General features: G+C 48.6%; 2 protein-coding genes across 3 annotated transcripts in view; both read right to left on the bottom strand.

Moving 5' to 3' along the window:
• Window positions 1-828: 828 nt before the first annotated feature.
• CRYGN (crystallin gamma N) lies at window positions 829-9344 on the bottom strand. Its single transcript, XM_072851538.1, has 4 exons — window positions 9324-9344; window positions 8616-8864; window positions 6653-6798; window positions 829-999 (listed from the first exon to the last, which is right to left on the bottom strand). The coding sequence occupies exons 1-4, from the start codon at window positions 9342-9344 to the stop codon at window positions 864-866; spliced, it is 552 nt and encodes a 183-aa protein (XP_072707639.1). The 3' UTR covers window positions 829-863.
• Window positions 9345-17581: 8237 nt separating this feature from the next.
• The window catches only part of RHEB (Ras homolog, mTORC1 binding), a 42975-nt gene continuing 42274 nt past the window's right edge, over window positions 17582-18282 (bottom strand). For both annotated transcript variants that reach the window (XM_072854752.1, XM_072854751.1), the window contains one exon: window positions 17582-18094. In XM_072854752.1, the coding sequence (XP_072710853.1) occupies window positions 18002-18094 (93 nt within the window). In that variant the 3' untranslated portion in view covers window positions 17582-18001. The remainder of the gene's footprint in view (window positions 18095-18282) is intronic.

Here is an 18282-nt window from a genome sequence, read left to right as displayed (position 1 = left end):
GCGCCCAGGCTGTAGTGGATGGTCCATAGCTGAATGGGCAGAGCTGTTCCCATCCCGGCTGCCAAGCATCGAATGGGGTTCAGGGGCACCAAAACAACTGGGATGGAATGGGAGCACCGGAGGGGCAGAAGCATGAGAAGAGGGTTGTGCAGAAAGTGACAGTGCTGTGGCTGTTTTTCTTTGCTGCCACCCCCTCAGAATGTCGTTGTCAGCTGAAGGGCTTATGAATCAGGGAGCAAAGAGAAGATTGCTCAGGTTTTGTGCCTTCAGAATTTTTTTTTAAATATTTTTTTTAATACGTGCTGATCTAAGGTCAAAGTAACTAAAGACGAATGATTTCTATCACCTTCGCATCAGGACCAGCATGTCATGCTCAGACAGACCCCATGAGTTGGTCAGATCCTGACATGATCCTCGCATGTGTCCTCACGTGGCATGAGCAGACCCTCTGACGGCTGTGCGCCTGCGCCCACAACGCACGTGTGCAGCAACGTGACCGCCTCCAGGCATCAGGAGTCAGCTGGGTCCATCACGTGGTGGCCCTGGACGGGGCAGAGTGAACACGTGTCCGACCACAACTGCACCAGGGAGCATGTTCCCAGGTCTGCTTGTCACCACCAGTTCTGGCCCATCACCCCCATGTCCTCCTTATAAATCACTGCAGAATAAAAAAGCAAATTCATAGCACGTAAATCAAGCTAGAAAGGTTGCAAGTCCATTCCTTCTTGAACTCATGCAAGTGATGGAAAAAAAGTACTTAGAGCCAAAAGCTGGTGTTTAACAATTTATTCCATGCGTCAGTGAGCAGGAAGGAGGGTGATGCCCAGTCTCAGCAGGCCATTGCTGGCAGGATGAAAGCTCAGCTAGAAATAGTTGACGACTCTTCTGATAGACTGGACGCTCGCGCTGCGTGCCTGCCATGCATTGAAGCTGCTGAACTCACCCCGCTCCACCACATACATACGGCCTCGGTAGTTGGGCTCCTCGTACAGCACCCACCTAAGCAGAAAGGGAGGGTTACTTGGGTCCCAACAATGTGGTCATGCGAGGTGGCCTCATGCCCACATTGAGCGGCTGCATTTAGGCACTGCAGTACTGCAAACTACCGGGGCCCGATGGTCCCTCTGCAGTCCTGGTCCCATCCTGCACACAGAAATGTCCCCAGTGGAGTTAACTGCTGGTGCTTCCTGCCGTTTCCAGCATAGCCTAGCAATTATCCAGAGCTAGATTGGACCTCGCCTTTAGAAGAAGTTGTTTTGGGATACACCAGCAATGAAGCCTGGGACCAGGGGCTCCCCATTTCACATTGCTGTAGGAGTGGATCTCTGAGCTTCACCATGTGCAACAGAAACAATTTAATAGCATTTGATAGTGCTAAAGAAGGACATGAGTCCCCTCAGCCCCTGGATAAACCCATTTTGGACTCTAAGGATAAATGTGCAATGCTTGAAATATGTTTTACCTCTTTGAACTGACTCATTATCTATGATGGGAACCATATTTAATAATTTATCTCTTTGCTAGTAATTCTCAATGGCCTCTCTTTGATGCTTTCCAACAGAGAGCAGGACTTGGCTCAGTTATCTTCACTTATCTCTACATCCAGAGTTAACTACAACTTTCCCTTGGAATACAGTCAAATAGCTACAAGACTCAACAACCTTGGTGACTTTGGCATGCCTGACTTCTTCACCTAGCTTGGCTGCATTTCTTTAGCATGTCTTTCTCCATTTGAAGGTCTTCAAGTCAGGAGCAATTTTGATGGTCAAGAGGGACAAATTTTGCTGCTCTTCTCTCCCTTCATCACTTTAGTACACACTGTGCTATGAACTTAATGTGTCCACAAGTATCACCTCTTTCCTCTATTCAAATCTCCCATGCTTTTAAACCAAGTTTTGCCATTACTGTAATAGTTTTACAGTCAGGTTTTCACCCCATCATTGCTGAACTGCTCATCTCTGCCTCGTTCTTCTCTTCCCAACTTTTTGAAGGATTTTATAAGGAACTCTGCTGCTTCTCCCATCTATTCGCTCAGCAATGACAACAGAGCACAAATGCAATCTTCCAAATCATTTGGTTTCTGTGGTCTGTCTCTTGCCAGGAATTCAGCTGTGACATCTGGGTTGGGACCTACTGTATGTGGGATTTCCAGAGAGCAACTCCTTTAAGTACTGGATGGGTGAAAGACTGCTGGGCCTCCCGGGTCAGGCAACAGCTGGTGAAGTCAGCTCAGTCTGACCCAGAGCAAAAAGCTGGAGTCCTAGGAAAAAAGTTGTTTATAAAACCAGCCACCCACGGGCATTATTAAAAAAAAAAGCAAAAGGTTAGGGTATTTAGTCGAGCCACCTTACAGATTCCTCCCCATATTTGGATTTATTTTGTGTTTCTGAGAGGACACGAGGTGGGACTGTGGTGGGTTCCTTCTCCCATCTGCCTGTGCACCGATACGACTGGCACGTCGAGCACACGCCTGCCTGGTGCCCCTCTCCACCCTGCTGCCCGCGCTTGCACAACCCTTTTCTGCAGCGTTGCTGCAATGTGCTCAGCCAAAACATTTGGATCCCAAGCGTTTCCTGCAAACAAACAAGTTCATTCTTTGGCATTTTTGCAGCCAGCTTATATCCGAACCAGAATTACAAAGTCGTCCTCAGACTTTTCCTTTGAAGCTCACTTTGCAGTGTGTGGAGAAGGCTGCCTGCTGCTCATGTGAGTGCAATGGCAGGTTGCCCTGAAGCCATGTCCCCCCCATCACATATCCTGATGTGCACTGTCGGAGATCGTGCTCAGCTCTTCAGCTTAATTAAGAACAATTTATAAAATTGTCCTCCTCCTCTACATACACCCCAGCCTTGTTCATAAGGCACGCATGGCTTGCTTCCCTTTCTACCCCATCTCTTCAGCTTACATGCACCTCTCTGTATTTTTGGATGATCATGGGCCTCTTTTTCCATCAGCTCACCATCCCTCCCTGAAGCACTCCTGAAAAGAGCTTGCGATCCTATCTTCTGCACCTTCCAATCACTCCCTCCTGCTGAGAATACCTAACGTTATTGAAAATACTGCATGGTGGTAGGACAGGGGTGTTCACAGGGTGTTGCTGGCCCACCAGGACATGGTGGTTCTTCCAGCTCAGCTCTGATCTAGAGCATCTTTCAACCACTGCTGGACACTGGGGAATAATGCAGGGGGTAGAGCAGCCCCTCACAGTCGCTGTCTTTCCCAAGACCTCTGTGTTTCTCTCCAGACACACAGCTGATGTGTCTGCACAGTCGCATGGAGGGAATGGGACAGGCCTTGAGGTAGACGGAAGCAGACTGTGTGACTTGGTGCGGTGATAAGAACCCACCGGCTTGGCCTTCTGCTTAGGAAAAGGCTGCAAAAAAGAGGAATAACAGCAAGATGGGAGTGAAGTGTATTGGCAGTGCAAGGTGATGAGTGAAGACTTGTATGGCTTACTTAGCTGCTCCTTTATTGCCTAAAATTTACGTTCTCTGAGACCATCAGCAAGAGAGGAAATCAAGTCAGTTAGGAGCCCAGAAAAAAAAAAAAAAAAAAAGATGATCCTGTCCTCAAGCCCAGCATGGGAGAGCTGATCCAGACGCAGAGCACGCAGCCCTCCAACATCTCGATGCTGTGTTTCATTAGCACATAAACCCAGAGGACACGGGAATAAAACTCTCATGGAACCAGTGCAAGCCCTGTAAGCCAACGCTGGCTGCTTGTGCTGAAAAAACTAGCAGGGGAGTGCTGCAGCTTCAGCCTGAACCAAGCGGGATGCTTTCAGTAGGGCTCGAGGACACCCATTCTCCATGTAGGACTCGAGCAGTGCCATGAGCAGCTACCACCTCTGCCGAGAAATAGGTAATGTAATTGAGCGGCAACATTGGGTACCTGTTCTGGTTGATATTTCACAGCCTGACTGCAGAACATCTACCAAATGCTCATAAATGCTTCAGCAGAATAAATAGTTGGTCTGGTTCCTTCAAGTTACATCACTGTAGCTTAGAAAAGCCCTTTTTGGGGTATTCTCTCCCAGACTGTAAAGCAAATTCAGCTTTTTAAAGTTGTTGTTTCTAAGCAATCCTCTGTGGAGTGGCTGAGGCACAAAGGAGGACGAGAAGTGCATGTCTTTGTCTAAAACCAGATGATCCCATATGTGATACCGGAGCTGGCTCTGCCTGTGGGACAGGCAAAGCCCTCGCCACGCAAACCACAACAGCTTCCGAGGAGGCGGTAACATCTTGAAACCGCTCCGAAATAGCAAGCTCATTTCCAGCATAGCTTTATATCATCAGCCTTTCTGGCTGTGTGGGGTAGCAGTCGCCAGCCCCAAAAGGGCAGCAGGGAAGGTGCCGGACACCCTCAGCCTCTCCGCACGCCATGCCAAAGGCAGACGTTTCTCTCCATTCCTGCGTTTCCAGCTGATCCATCATCACTTCCCGCAGGCATGGCCACCCCCACAAGTGCAGGCAGCGGCTTTTTAACAGCACATGGCACCATCCACGGATTTTGAAGGGGAAGCAAATATTTCTGTATCCAACGGATGTCGCGTTGCGGGAATTAAGGGGGAAAATTGCAGAGTGAGACTTCGGTGGGGAGGGAGCCCAGGAGGACCCGGCTTTATGCCTGCTTCCGGCATGCACAGGGTGAAACAGAGCCACTTTCAGGCTTGGGATGTGCTGGAGAGAGCCTGTGGCTGAAACTCCCCTCGTCTCTGGTGACCCCATCTCCTCCGCTCCCCAAATGGTCAAGGATGGGTCCTGGGAGGGCTTTGCCAGGCTGAGCCCAGCACCAGCTACACCTGCAGCACCTCTGGGGTCCCCTGGGCTTACACGGTCCATCTAAAGGAGAAAAGCAGTGCCACAGGGTCCCTTTCTCCTCCCTAGTCTCACCTCTCTCCTGCGGTATCTTCTCCTTCCCTCCCTCCTCCTGCAGCCCGGGGCCAGCAAGTCCCTCTGCACCATCCTGCCTTTTAATGGCCTTTACAGACCCTTCCACGTGCTTGCAACAACCATCTTCCCGGGGTCTGAATGTAATGCCACAAAACTCAGCGAGTTTCCTCACCACCGTCCTCTCAGTATTTATTTTTTTCCTATTTTTTTAATCGCTACTCATAAGCCTTTGAGAAATCATGTAATGTTAACATAAACAGTATAGGCTCCCATGTGAGGGAAAGCAAGCTTTGTGCCCCTTATATGTTTTGCAGGGGAGGGGGAAAATCAATCTGAAAAATTTAAGTGCTTGAAAGTTTCCGGGCAGCTTCCCAATTTCTCAAGCTCCAGGCTCTGCTATTTATGTGTGGTAAATATTTGGCCCTAAAGCTCTTGCCGGAGTACTCACAGGCTCTCTCTTGGCTTTCCAGTGTTGGTACTCAAATGCCTTTTGCTTCAGCTCTAACGGAGTTGAAGCTCAGCACTAACGGAGTCCCCCGTGGGCTCCAGCCATTTCTTCCCATCGGGAGCTGGTAGCTCCTTAGTTTTAATGAACTGCCACCTCCTGATCCTAAGCCTGTTTTTTGGAAGAGGAGAGCTCTCGGCTGAATCAGAAAGGGTCCTGCAGGACACTCGCTGTCGGGAAGTCACGAGCTTGGATGGCAATTTCCTATTCTGGGAAAAAACTTGCTGTTGGACAGAAAGGGTCCAACATCCCGGGCTGGGTGCAGGTGAGATGTGCAATATCCAGTCCAGGACAGGCGGAGAAGAGCGTTTCTGTGCTCCCTCCTCTGCAGGGGCTCCCCTCTGCCCCGTGCCCTGCTCCAGCCACCCTCTGCCTGGCTCTGGGAGGGTTTTATGGCATTCCCCCACTCCCAGCACACTTGCAGTGAAAATGCAATTGTCGGACAGAGGAAAGGGGAGACGGCCAGATAACAACCCATCTCACACCAAGAGAAAAAAAAAACAAAACATAAAAAGGACCGACACCATCAAGAAAATGCAAATTGCCACCCAACAGCAAGACAAAGGCAAAGCTGCCGTCCTGCCGAAGCTTTCAGGAGCATCTGCAGGGGCAGGAGGATGGGGCTGAGCATCAGTAACGCACGTGCAAAGCGGGTTCACGAGGCAGCAAGTGTGACCAAAACCCCTCATCGGGGTGGCTGTTGCCCATCTTTCAGAGGCAGGATTTAATTTTAAGGTGAGACGCCGCTGCCTCATTTTTGCTGTCCAAGGAGGAGGTTTCTGGTGTTGCAGTAAGCCTTGGTGAAGTCACTTGCAAAGCAAAAGCCCTGACCTGCATCACCCGGAGCCATCCATCCGCCCTCCCCAAAAGCCTCTGCGCAGATTTTAAAGAAGTGTTTGGAAACGTGCACAGAAATGTAAGACAGAGAGACAGAGAGAAAGAAAGAAAAAGCTGGTTTTAGGCTTCTTGTTTCATACGCCTTAAAAAAGTATCTCAGAGCTCTTGTAGCTTGTGCTTAGCTGCCGCCCTCCAAAAATCATGCTCCTTTGAAGCAGCTCTCAATGGGTAGGCACCAAAATTCACCCTTAAACTCACATTTTTAGGCTTTCTCCAAGTCCCCCCAGCATCGACAGGCTTTTCCACGATGCGGGGGGGGTCTCTGCAGCCGCCTCGCTCCGCTGCGGCGGTGGGTGCAAAGGGCGTGGGGCAGGGAGCACCGCAGCGGCCACGTGCCAGGACATGGGCGGTTACTTACGCGCCGTCGCCGTACACTTTGAGGGCGTTGATGCAGGTCTTGTCCCAGCCTTGTCCCTGCAGGAAGGAGCAATCTTCTGTCAGCTCCAGGCTGGGACCACTAAAATGGCTCCCCTCAAATATTTTGATCCTGTAATGCTCGCCGTGCTGGGGACAAAAGGATTCAAGTCAACCAAAAAAAAAAAAAAAAGCAGCAAATTATTTCCCTGGCTTTTATAAGACAGAGAGGAAGACAGAAGGGTGCTTTGGAAGGGGAATGTGAAAAGCAGGCCAACACCACCAGTGCCAGCACTCACAGAGCACGCACAAACTCATGCCACCTCCCAGCACACAGCGCCAACCAGAAAAGCAGCCAGAAAACCCTCATCTCTGTACCCGGCTGCACCTTCCTACAGCTGCCATCCACGTGCAAACACATCGCTCGTGGGATGCGTTGTGCTCAGGGACACGTAGCCCCTCACCCATCTGCAGATCCCCTCCACCAGCCCACAAACCCTCCGTCCCAAATACAGCATTAGCTACAGCCCCGGCTCTCCATGCACTCACACAGCAAAAAAAAGATATATATCCACAGTGTACAAAGGTGTTAGACTATTCCCCTAAACTAATTTATATTGCCTCCAGTTCCACGCATAGCAGCTGTTCCTGATGGGAGATGTTGTGCCTTCCTTTAAGGAAAATAAGAAAAGGGAAAAGAAAAGGAAACTTTCCCAGCATCATCGTTGCTGCGTGAGCCCTTGAGGGTGACACGACATAAATTCCTCTGGAGAGATTTCTGCAGCCTGGGGCATAGGTATGTGGGACAGAGCGAGCTGAAAGGATATATTTAAGCTTAATTCAAAGAATACCTAAATGTATTTTTCAAATAAACAATGTCAATGCACAAGAAGGCCAGGCTGCGATGCCAAACCTCACAGCAGGCGGTCGCCGGCAGCAGCCAAGCAGATACCGTGCCTGAGCAAACATTCCTCCGGGAATCTGCGCTGCAGAAATGCCTCGAAGCACTCGCTGGCATCTCACAGGGAAAATCATGGGCCAGGGAGGGAGGAGCATGTCCTTGTGCCGCCTGGGCTGCAGGGCCCGAGGCAGAGCATCCCTCCACGTATGGACCGCGGAGGTGCTTTGGGAAGGACGTTACAGACCTGAAACAAACCTGTTGCTGTACTGAAAAGCAGCTGCTGGGCCAGCGAGAAACCCCACCAGCTCCAAGTGGGTTCATCATTGCCCTGGGGATCGTGAGTGATAGGAAAGTCAAACGGAAAGACCTAACCCAGATTCATTTTTCTTTGCTACTTTTTAATCTTCCTGATTAAACCTTCCTCCGGGCAGCGCTTTTAAAAGCTTCATAAGGGGAGGGCTATCTAGTATGGGAAAAAAACCATTATTTTAATTTAGGATTACTGGGGGTTTTTTTGCAACAGTGGCGAATTCAACTAATATTTGCTAGGAGCAACCCAGCTGCCCCCTGGGTCCGGTTCGGAAAGTCCTGGGGCTGCCTGCTCCCGCTCTGGGCACGTGGAGAGACCAGGCTGCTGTGGCTCCAACTTGCCTTGGGCAACGACCCTCCTTCTTAATTCCCCTGTGAGTATTTCATAGCAACTCACATCGAAAAAAGAAAAGCACTTGACACTGGCAGGACATTGCCACCTTATCTGAAAAAACATGGGAAAATCCCATCCTGTTAAAGCCGCTGCGCTTCATGCTGCGGGAGGAAGGTGATGTGTCTTCTCCTGGCCAGGAGGCACGGGAGAGCACGACTTGGCTTTGGGGCCTCTGCAGACCACCCCAAGGGGTGATAGACCTTCCCTGGGGTACTATTTCCTTCTCAACGGGATGTATTATTTCTAAAAGGCACAGATTTTTATTACACTTATTCATGGGGCTCATAAAAATAAAGCCCAACAGCAGCTCCGTCCCACCGGTGCTCCAGCCGGGAGAGCGAAGCGCCAGCGGCATCCACTCACCATCCCGACGGGCCGGCAGGAGCCCAGGTGGTCGCTGCGGCCGTTCCAGCGATAGAAATCGGGGTACTCGCCGTGCTCCAGGACATACTGCTGCCCTCGGAAGTCGGGGTGATCAAAGCAGACCCAAGCCCCGCTCTGGACGCAGATGGAGTTGACCCGGTTGAGGAAACCTCGGTCCTGGAAGCTGCTGCAGCTGCCGCAGACCTCCAGCTTTCTGCCTGTGAAGCATTTGCCTTCGTAGAAAATGATCTGGGGGGAGGGAGGAGATCAGGCCCGCGGTGAGGAGCAGGGGCATGGCCGGACCCCCATTTCAAGCAGATGGGAACCACTTGCAGATGCATCATTTTAGGATGGTTTGGGGTTTCTATAGCTGCTTTCCAGCAAGAGGAGCACGGCATCACTGGCATTTTTTCCTAAGAACCGTATTTGTTTTTCTGGGAACGCAGCGCATCCCGCGTTTATGACACTTCTCGCCGCCTCGTGCTTGCTCGCACATATTTCCAGCAGGAATGTTTAAACAGGAAACTCCGCTCCCGAAACACAGCTCCTTCTGCCGCACCCTCCCCGTCCCTGCTACCAAATTCACTCCCAGTATCATCGGTCACGTCGCATCCTCTGGGATATTATCCCAACCTACTCCTTGAACCTGGAGGATGCTCAGGCTCTCCGGCCCCAGGCTGAAAGGGAAGCGGTTGGGTTGTTACTTACTTTTCCTGAGTATTGAGACATTTTCTGCTGGCTGCTATCCAAGACCAAAAGCGAGAGCCAAACCAAAACCGCGATGGACAGAAATGTTGGACACCCCGCTATATAGCAGCCAGAGCGGGGGGAGATGGGGCTGGTGTCGCGAGGGTTTTTTAACAAAGCAGCGGGAACCGGGGGCTTTACGCTTTCCTGCTTCGTAGGCAGAACCGCCGGTAACGGGGCCTGCTGAGTCCGGGGTTTTGATTTCGGGCAGACGATCTGACAAAAGATTTGCTTGGCAGGGCTTTGGTCGATTAGTGGTGCACATTTACTGCTCCTTTTTGAAGGACTTTTTTTTTTTTCCTTTTTTCCTTTTAATTCTTTTTTTTCCTTTTTCCCCGTCCCTTTTTTCCCCTTTTTTCCTTCCCCGCTTTTTCCCTTTTTTTCTCTGTTTCTCCTGTTTTCCCCCCTTTTTTTCCTTTGTTTCCTTTTTATTTTTAGAACAGACAAGAAGGAAATAAGGAACCAGCAGCAGCTCTAACCATGGCGCCTAGTTTCTCCGTGTTAGGTTTGCTTCTTTCTACTGTTTTTTCCCAGCTTCTTCTCGCCTATTGCAGTGTGGCAGCCAAAAGCAAGCATCCTTGGAAGACTCCTCACCAATAACACATTGCACTCCATCCGTCAAAGCAATGGTTTCTTGTTCAACCTTCGAACATCTTTAAATGGCATCTCCGAAAGCCAAGGACCTAATCCCCTCTGAAGCACAAAGGTTGGGCTTGCAAACCCACCACCGTTATTCACGAGCGTCATTTTTATGAACGTTCCGATCTTTCAGCACTGAAGCACTGAGACACAGATATGAGTCAGGATTAGAGGGATTTTTAAGCCATACCACTGACTATAAACTAATATTGTCCATATAGCTGCAATTACAGCTTCAGAGTCTGGCATCTCAAATGCCAGCGCAAGGAAAAGCTGCTTCATATTCCCCTCTCTTGTGTTACAAGAGCATCCAGAGACTTTAACTGTCTTATTCTCAGGACAAATAGCAAGAGAAAGCCCCAGCCCATAAATCCCGTCAGTTTATATTAATGAGTCAGGCTAAGAAGAGGTAAAGCCAAATGCATGGGGGTGGCCCATGGACCAGCACGCAGAGACCTACCAGGGCACCATGTTAAAAGGAAATTTTTCTTTTATGCTATTTAATAGCTCTGGAAGAGACTTCACACCCAGCTCCTACTCATCAAATCCTCCTCGTCGTCACCCACGGGGCCCCAGTCACCTCCCCCCCGCCACTGGCACTCCGTTCCCCGGACCATCAGGCACACCCTTTGGATCCGAACCCTAAAAACTCATTTCTCAGCAGGTCACTTCCATCCGCACGCGTGCCAGCAGCCTTGCTCGGCAACCCTGCTCTGCTGCCTTTGTTCACCACTTCGTTTCGAGATGAAAGACCATTTGGAAAGAAAAGATGTAATTATTAAGGCTTAAACGTACGCCGCCCTTTCAATTAAATTGTAAAAGTTAATAAGCGCGTGTGCACGCACACGTAGGCTGAGCTGGAAGACGTCGCGTTGACTGGGATGCGCTGGAAGAGGAAGGAGGGAGGTGGCACGTTGCGTTTGGAGAAGAAACACATCCTTCAGCTGACACAGGTAAACCTGCCCCGGCATCACAGAAACGCTGTTTACATTTACATGTTCTGATGGGAAGCAGGAAATAATGAAGAAAAGCCCCATCTAATTAAAAAAAACCTACCCAAACCCTCATTGAAATGCTGGTGTTATTTTCTAGCTGCTAAATTAGTCACCAGGTGGTGTGAGAAAAGTAACAGTGGGTGGAAAGTCCTACTTGCAGGGGGCATTAGGAGCATCCCCAAAACCAGCCCTTCCGCGCCAGCCTTGCACTTGGTGTCCTGGGAGGGGAGGAGATGTGTCCCTCTTCTGAGCCATGGCTGGGTGCACCAGGGTGACGAGGTGGCACCCTCGTTGGCGTTGGGACCCAACAGTCCCAAACACTGGGGTCGTAATGGTCCACACGCTCTTTGCGTTGGCCATGAGCTGTTTAGTGCCTGGAGAGGAAGACCCACAACATCCATGACAAACTGGCCCTACAGTACCCAGTAAAGCAAGTATTACCACAGGAGGAGGTTTTTATGGAACCACAAAAACCTGATTTCCTCCGGCTCTATCTCACGATGGGATTTTCCTGTTTCTCCTAAGGTGCGAGCTTTAACTAAATCTGCAGGAACTTGAAGTATCTGAGACTTGTGCCCGGCTGTTAGATTTGTTAGAAGTTGTCCAGCAGGTTCAAAAGCTATTTTAGGAGAGATGGAAAGAGGGTGCGACAACTTTAGTCTCACTTCTTTGAGAAACCACATTAAAGATATGAAACTACAAAGGACCCATCTCTAGAAAAAAGGAAAACGATGGGGAAAAAAAGAATACTGAAGAACGGCAAACCCTAATTTGTGGGAAAAAACCCTTCATTCCTTGCAAAGGATGGAATGGCTGCCGATGGAGGAGATAAAGGAGCAGCCTGAGGAGCCTGCGGCCGCTAGCAGCCTTTCAGACACGCGACGCTGAGGCAGATCTCGCCTCCTGCTCGTGCCCAGGCACAGGATTGCATCCGACCATGGTGCCCCAAACTAACAGGATCGCGGGCAGCCCTGCTCTGCTGTGGCTGTTTAAAGGATGAAGCATTGGAGACATGAACTTACAAGTTTGAGCGTAAGGCTTTAACGGACAAGACCCAAAAGTCTGAGGTTTTTTTGCACGTCTTGGTTTAGAGGGAGCGAGAAATCGAGCTTGACGTCTGCAGGGGCGGCTTTGGGCTGTGCTATCCCTGCCTGTCTTTGCTGCTACAAGGCCGAGGAGCAAGGTCGTCAGAGACGATTTGCTCCGAGTCCAGATCAGAACCAGGGGGCTGAGAAAACCGAACACCTCAACCACGCGAGATGGCCAGGGTTGATTTCAAGTCCCTTGTAACCCTGCAGTTACGTCCCCAACAAAACCTGGGCAGGAAGGATTCGATGCCACGAGGCACTGTCGGTGCCAACACCAGTCACAGAGCTAGACCCAGCCATGCTAGAAACCAGAACTCCACCATCCAGGACAAAAACACCCTGCCTGGATAAACGTGGTGGCTCCTGGCCACCACCCCACTCTCATCCCCGCATCCCACCTGCACACAGGGTCTGGGTACAGCTCTAGTCCTCTTACAAAGTTATTTCCGTTACATGCCAAGGGGTTGCGAGCAAGGTTATTTCGGCATAAATAAGCCCAGGCTGGGTGGTCTTCAAAATGCAGCTGTGAGATGCCACCGCATCTTTCCATGGGGTGTTACGTAGGATTTATGGGGGTGATTTTTCTGTGCAGCTCAGCAGACAGTGGCCATTGCATGTGTCTGGCCCAGCAATACACCTCGCAGTAATCTGGAGTGTTGGGTGGTGCTGGCAGAAGGATGCTGCCGAAGGACCCGAGTTAAGGCAGGAAGACGCCAAACTCGCTCCTTCTCTGACACAGAGATTTCAAGAGAGCAGGGCGCGACTCCTGGAGGTGCATCTTTGGGAGTGACCTTGCTAATGCTAGCAGGAATATTCCTTAGCAGAGGCTGAGCAGGATGAGCATTCTGCTCAGAGGTACCTGCTGCGGCCAGTACAACCCCACACAAGTAATAATTAAGTGACCAAGGGCCAAGGAGTTGCACCGCATCCTCTGAAAGGGCCACGCTTCAGCTTCTGGAGGAGCTTTTAGTATTTACAAAGCAGCGTAAGACCCAGCACAGGAAACAGCCATATCTGAGGGCTTTCAAAACGCCATCTTGCTTTAAAAAGCTCACAGATTTCTTCACATACCTCAGAACGAGATACTTCTAGCTCATTAGATATGGAACAACCGTGGGTCTAGCTCCTTCCCATGGAAAATTTTTTGGCTCGCTGCTGAAAAGGATGAGCACATCTTGTGGGCCACTTCAGAGCAGCAACAGACCTCAGAGTGAAAAACCATCCTCATGACTCAAGGGAAGTTTCTATATTAAATCCACATTGCTCGATTAAGACCTAGCCCACCTCACGCCCGTTGCCCAAGCACTAATTTCTACTGGTGATTAATCCATTCCCAGTGCTGGGGTACGCCACGTGCTGCCTCCCAGAGCTGCTGGGGAGGCTGGTTACACTAACTGCAGAACATCTCTGCAAACCAAGCAGAGAAAGGATCTTTCAACCCACACCCTCACTGGCAGAATGCATCACCTGTTGCTGGAAATGAGAATCAGCTGCCAGGCAATGGTTTTGGGTTCAATGCCTTGTCTTCATCATGGATGCACCAAGACACAGAGTCTGTGCAGTATCTCTACCAAGGGTGGCCATCCCATGCTCTGACCCACCACCCATCCCGTGCCACGCAACACCTCACGTCGTCCCACGTGGAGTACAGACTCCAAAAAACCTCCTCATGCCTGAGCAAACCCTGTCACAGAATGACGGTTCAGATCTGCCCAGGTTCCCACTAGGAAAAATAGTCCCTCACCTTGGAGTTGGGACCTGCTGCTCAGGTTTAGCCAAATATTTATTAGCAGCATTACAGAGATGGATATTGAAAAAACTCTGCAAAAGCTTGTTTTCAGTAATATTCTGTCTAGGGATCAGTATTAGTGCAGCTCATCACACAGCAAGCATCGGACTGAGATGGGGCTTGGATTTCATTATGGAAAACATCAGAAAGCTCGGGGTTTTGGGTGAAATCCTTTCAATTTTCAGCTTATTTCACAAAGGAAGGGTTCTAGTAGGGAAACCTAAGGAGACCTAAGAAAAAGCTGGATGCTGAGGACACCCATCACCCAGACCTAGTTTAGCCACTTTTCCACCGTGCCCATAATGAGTGGAAGGCGTCTGTGCAAAGGTTCTCACTCCCCTCCCCAGCTGTCAAAGGGGAGTAATTTTGACCTTATTAAACGAGGTTGTGAAGAGTAAGTCAGTATTAGCAAAATGCTCTGAAGATGAGCAGTACTGATTACATAAGGACTAATTAGAACCTGATGATTTCTCCTTCTCGAGAGGCTACAGCACAGCACTGCGAATTAGCAGGCTAAGCCCAGCAAGCCCGGCTCCATCGTCACCGCCTGCACCGCGCTCCTACCGCGCTGCACAGCAGCCTGCGACATCTGCACGGAGCAGGAGCACAAATTCTGTAGCGACAAAGGGGTGAGATTGCACATTTCATTTAAAGAAGGTGAAAACACAAAAATATGCACCCTGACATAGGCTACCCTTCTCATTTTGGGCTGCTGCCCATCTTGCACTTCAAAGGAAACTGCTGCAAGCTGGGATAGACCCAGCTGGATGTTTTACATTCACCCGTGCCAGAAACAAGGGTAACTGCAAAAGTTGTCCTTGATCACTTCCAGAGTGCAAGCTTGGACACAGAAACTTCTCTGTTCAAATAGAAAATGGAAAGCCTGAAGTCTTCACCGTTGCCTCCAATGCTGCAAGAACTTCCTCAGCAAAGTCCAATTTCAGCCCACGCTCCCCTGCCCTCGGTTGAGGAACAACATAAGGCTGCCTGGTCCAGATACTACAACACAGCTACTGCAGACACAAGGGAGCAGTAAAAACACTTTTCCAGCTTTTTTCTTCTTCAGCGTGCATTCGCCAACCCTTGCCAGAAGCTGGGAAGAAGTGCTAGGCAGAAGACTCCACAGACCCAAAGCCGACTGCCTCCAAGCCTTCCCCGTTGCGGAGTTAATCAGGCAGGGATAAACTTTGCTACGCATGGAAACAAGCACAACAAGAAAAAGAAGGATCGCGTATGCACTTTCTGCCTGCAGCCCATCCTCCACTTGCTGAGCTGCACCTGCCCCACCGCTTTCCTCGCCCTCAGCATTTCCATGCGTGGCAGGCCGGGAGATGGGCAGCTCAGTCTCTAGGGCTCAGGATACTGAGAGGTTTCCCAGTATTCACGCAGCAAAGCATGGAGTTGGACAGGAGCTCAAGCAAGGCAGGACTCATTTCCAGAACAGCACATTTTAAATCCATGCAAGTCAATAGGAATTTAACTTGACTTATGGTAGTTAAATTTTGCTCATTTCCTCAACAGGAAAAGGATCTTTGCACTTTCCCTTTTGCCAATGATCATCCCTTAAGAATAAGGCTGGGCCCTATTGAGTGTGTATCAAATTTTTTCTAGCCTGGCCCAGAGAACTTATTTCCTTTGCGACTTACCTTTTAATCCGTGCACCATTTATCACAATCCTCCAGAAACCTCCGAAGGATCAGGGCAGCTGCCAGACAAGGCTGTATAAATTCATCAATTCCAGGCAAGCAGCAGTTTGCTAGATACCGAATTCTTGCCTCTGTATATAACATAGGGCTTCCAAGGTTGCCCACCACCCCATTTTAGGGCTTACCGGTGAAGAACCTAACCCGTGCCAGCCCGTAAGTCAGTACAGGGAGGCACGAGGCTGCACCAGCCTCTATTAAGACCCCAACTGGTGGAAGGTTCCATCCCAAGAAGCCAGCTGAAAGCTCCATAGAGGAAAGGACAAGTAGTTCACTGATCACGCTTGACTACACATTTCATAAAACTTGCACAGGGCTGGTCTTCAGATCTTATTAGCAGAGAAAGGCTTGGATGAGTGGAATAATTTACATTTCTTACTGGATGAGCCGGCAACAGGAAAGGAAACAAGGTATGCTGATGAATTTTCAACACTGGTATTCCACAACTTCTACCTTTTGATGTAGACCACATGACATTGTGTCCATGATGCGATACCAAAGAGTCTGGCCACGCAACAAGTCATCTACCACCTCATGATTAGGCAATGAAAGGTACTACCAAACAGATGCGTATTGCATCAAGTTCCACAGAAGATCGTTTTCTGAATCCTCAGCAACTTCATTATCAGCCAAATTACCCTTGTTCCAGTGTCGCAGGTTCTTGTGAAGGAAACTTACTGCAGAGCCCCAGCTCAGTCTGGTTCTGAAATGAAAGCCTGTACGGGTTTCCCAGAATGAGCCCTCCAACTTTTGCTGAACTTCAGTGATCCATCGTGTGTGACCAGCAACCAGCCCTGGAAGCTGTATTTGGCACGAGGTATCAAAATTCAGATAACAAGCAAGCTTTCAGAAACTTTGGGAAATACCCTAAATGGAGGAAAAAAGGCAACATTTTTGCCAAGAAGCTAGTTCATCTCATGGTGACCAAAAAAAATATTAAGTTTTTCTATATACTCAGTTAATTGAGGGGTTTAGACAAACTTCTATATAATATGAGGGAACCACTGTACAAGAAATGAAGAGATGAGACATGCTGAATTTGTATCTTTTAGCACAGACCAAAATGCAAAAGCTAATTCTGGTTGCAAAAACATTGCAAGTTTCCCTTCCATTTTACTCCTGCTGGAAATCAAGTTTTCAAATAGACACAAAAATGCATGAGAAACACCTCACATTTAATTAACTGTTCCCCAAATCACCCTCGTTTGGTTTTTTTGTTGTTGTTTTGGGGTTTGTTTCATTTTTAAGTACAAAGTAGGTCAACTGCACTTTTTTTTTTAAATATATAGTTGAAATAGTTTGTTTCCAGACTTAAGAACTTAAGGCTTGTTAAAGCCTCTAGTCCAAAAGCCAAGCAAACACTTGCAACTGGTTAGGGGAAGCTGCCAGAGCCGCACTGAGACGCTGACACTGTGAACGGCCAGGTGCCAGGAGACCACTCACCTCTACCAACCAGTGCTGTCCAGATGCAGAAGTACAGAAATGCACAATAAACAATCCACATCAATTTGTTCAGGACGTGCAATTTATTTTAAATGACATTTTTGTTTTCTTAGCAAGTCTATGCTTGTGACCTGGATAAATCCACTCCATCCTGAAAGCGTTCCTAGTTACAAGTCCATGTGAACAGTCTGTAGCGCAGGTGTACACCGGCCCGTTGCTTGGGACAGATCTGCGTACCCTTTACTCTGTAACTCTTAGTTACGGAGGAAAAATACAGTGCGGGTTGTCTGACTGAAAACCCAAGCCTTCCCTTCCAAATCAAAAGGTGTCACTTGTGCCTCCTTCCCATGAACGGGCACAAAGCACGGCTGAGCTGCTCGGCCAGCCTCGAGTTCTAGTAGCAAAAATGGTTCGGATCACTCACAAACAACTTCCCAAACAATAGTCAAACAATCCATTGGCTCCAAGGATCTCACACCTCCTCTTAAGGTCAGCAGGTGAACATTTTTCACAAAAAGAAGTTGATATGGAATAATCAACAAAAAATTATAAACAGGACATATAAGGTTTGCAGCTATTTTATTTACAAGTATACATTTAACACAAAGAAACACTGATATCCAAGCCTAGTTAATAGTAGTGTAACAATATGCATCATTTTGATGATTATTCTAACCAACAAACTACACTGAAAAATTAATGCCAGTAAAATTCTTGGTCATAATATTAAGAAATACAATATATAAATTGAAAATATGATTGCTTAAAATTTGAAAATGGAAGTGAAGCCATTTGCACAGGAGTCAGAGTTTAACATAATCGGAAGGGAAAGGCTCCAAACCAACTGTTTATCTTTCAGGTTAACAGAAGAAAAAAAAATAAAAATAAAAAAAAAGAAGCATAGTTTATCCTTAAAGATAATGGGCAGTTTTGCTTCTTCAGGTAGAATGTATTCCCAGTGTTTTCAGGTTTTGCAGTGGAATTACATTACTGAGCATGAAGACTTCCCTTGTGAAGCTGCCCCATCAATTTTTTCTGCCTCCAAAATTATCCTCTTAAAAACATCAACGGCAGTCTGCAAAGAGAGAGTACAAGATTAGTAGGTAAGAAGAAACTGCCCACTTACTGAAAAAATAATAATAGAAAATGTTAGCAGTTCTACTGGCTACACCATCAGATAAATGCACATCCAACACTGATTCCAAAATCAAAGAGGGAAAATATGGTAATTTCAGTTTTGAACACAACCTTTTGGACGAAAAG

The sequence above is a fragment of the Ciconia boyciana genome, chromosome 2, assembly GCF_034638445.1.
Source record: "Ciconia boyciana chromosome 2, ASM3463844v1, whole genome shotgun sequence".
In the NCBI taxonomy this organism is placed as follows: domain Eukaryota; kingdom Metazoa; phylum Chordata; class Aves; order Ciconiiformes; family Ciconiidae; genus Ciconia; species Ciconia boyciana.
Note: the sequence above shows the minus strand (reverse complement) of the source record. Positions and strands in the feature narration are given on the sequence as shown.

What these genes read in the sequence shown, in the direction of transcription:
- CRYGN (XM_072851538.1), bottom strand. Translation starts at nt 9,344, where the DNA reads ATGTCTCAATACTCAGGAAAA. An exon ending in TGTCTCAATACTCAGGAAAA is followed by an intron (nt 8,865 to 9,323) that starts GTAAGTAACAAC and finishes CCCTCCCCCCAG; the next exon opens with ATCATTTTCTACGAAGGCAA. An exon ending in AAAGTGTACGGCGACGGCGC is followed by an intron (nt 1,000 to 6,652) that starts GTAAGTAACCGC and finishes CTTTCTGCTTAG; the next exon opens with GTGGGTGCTGTACGAGGAGC.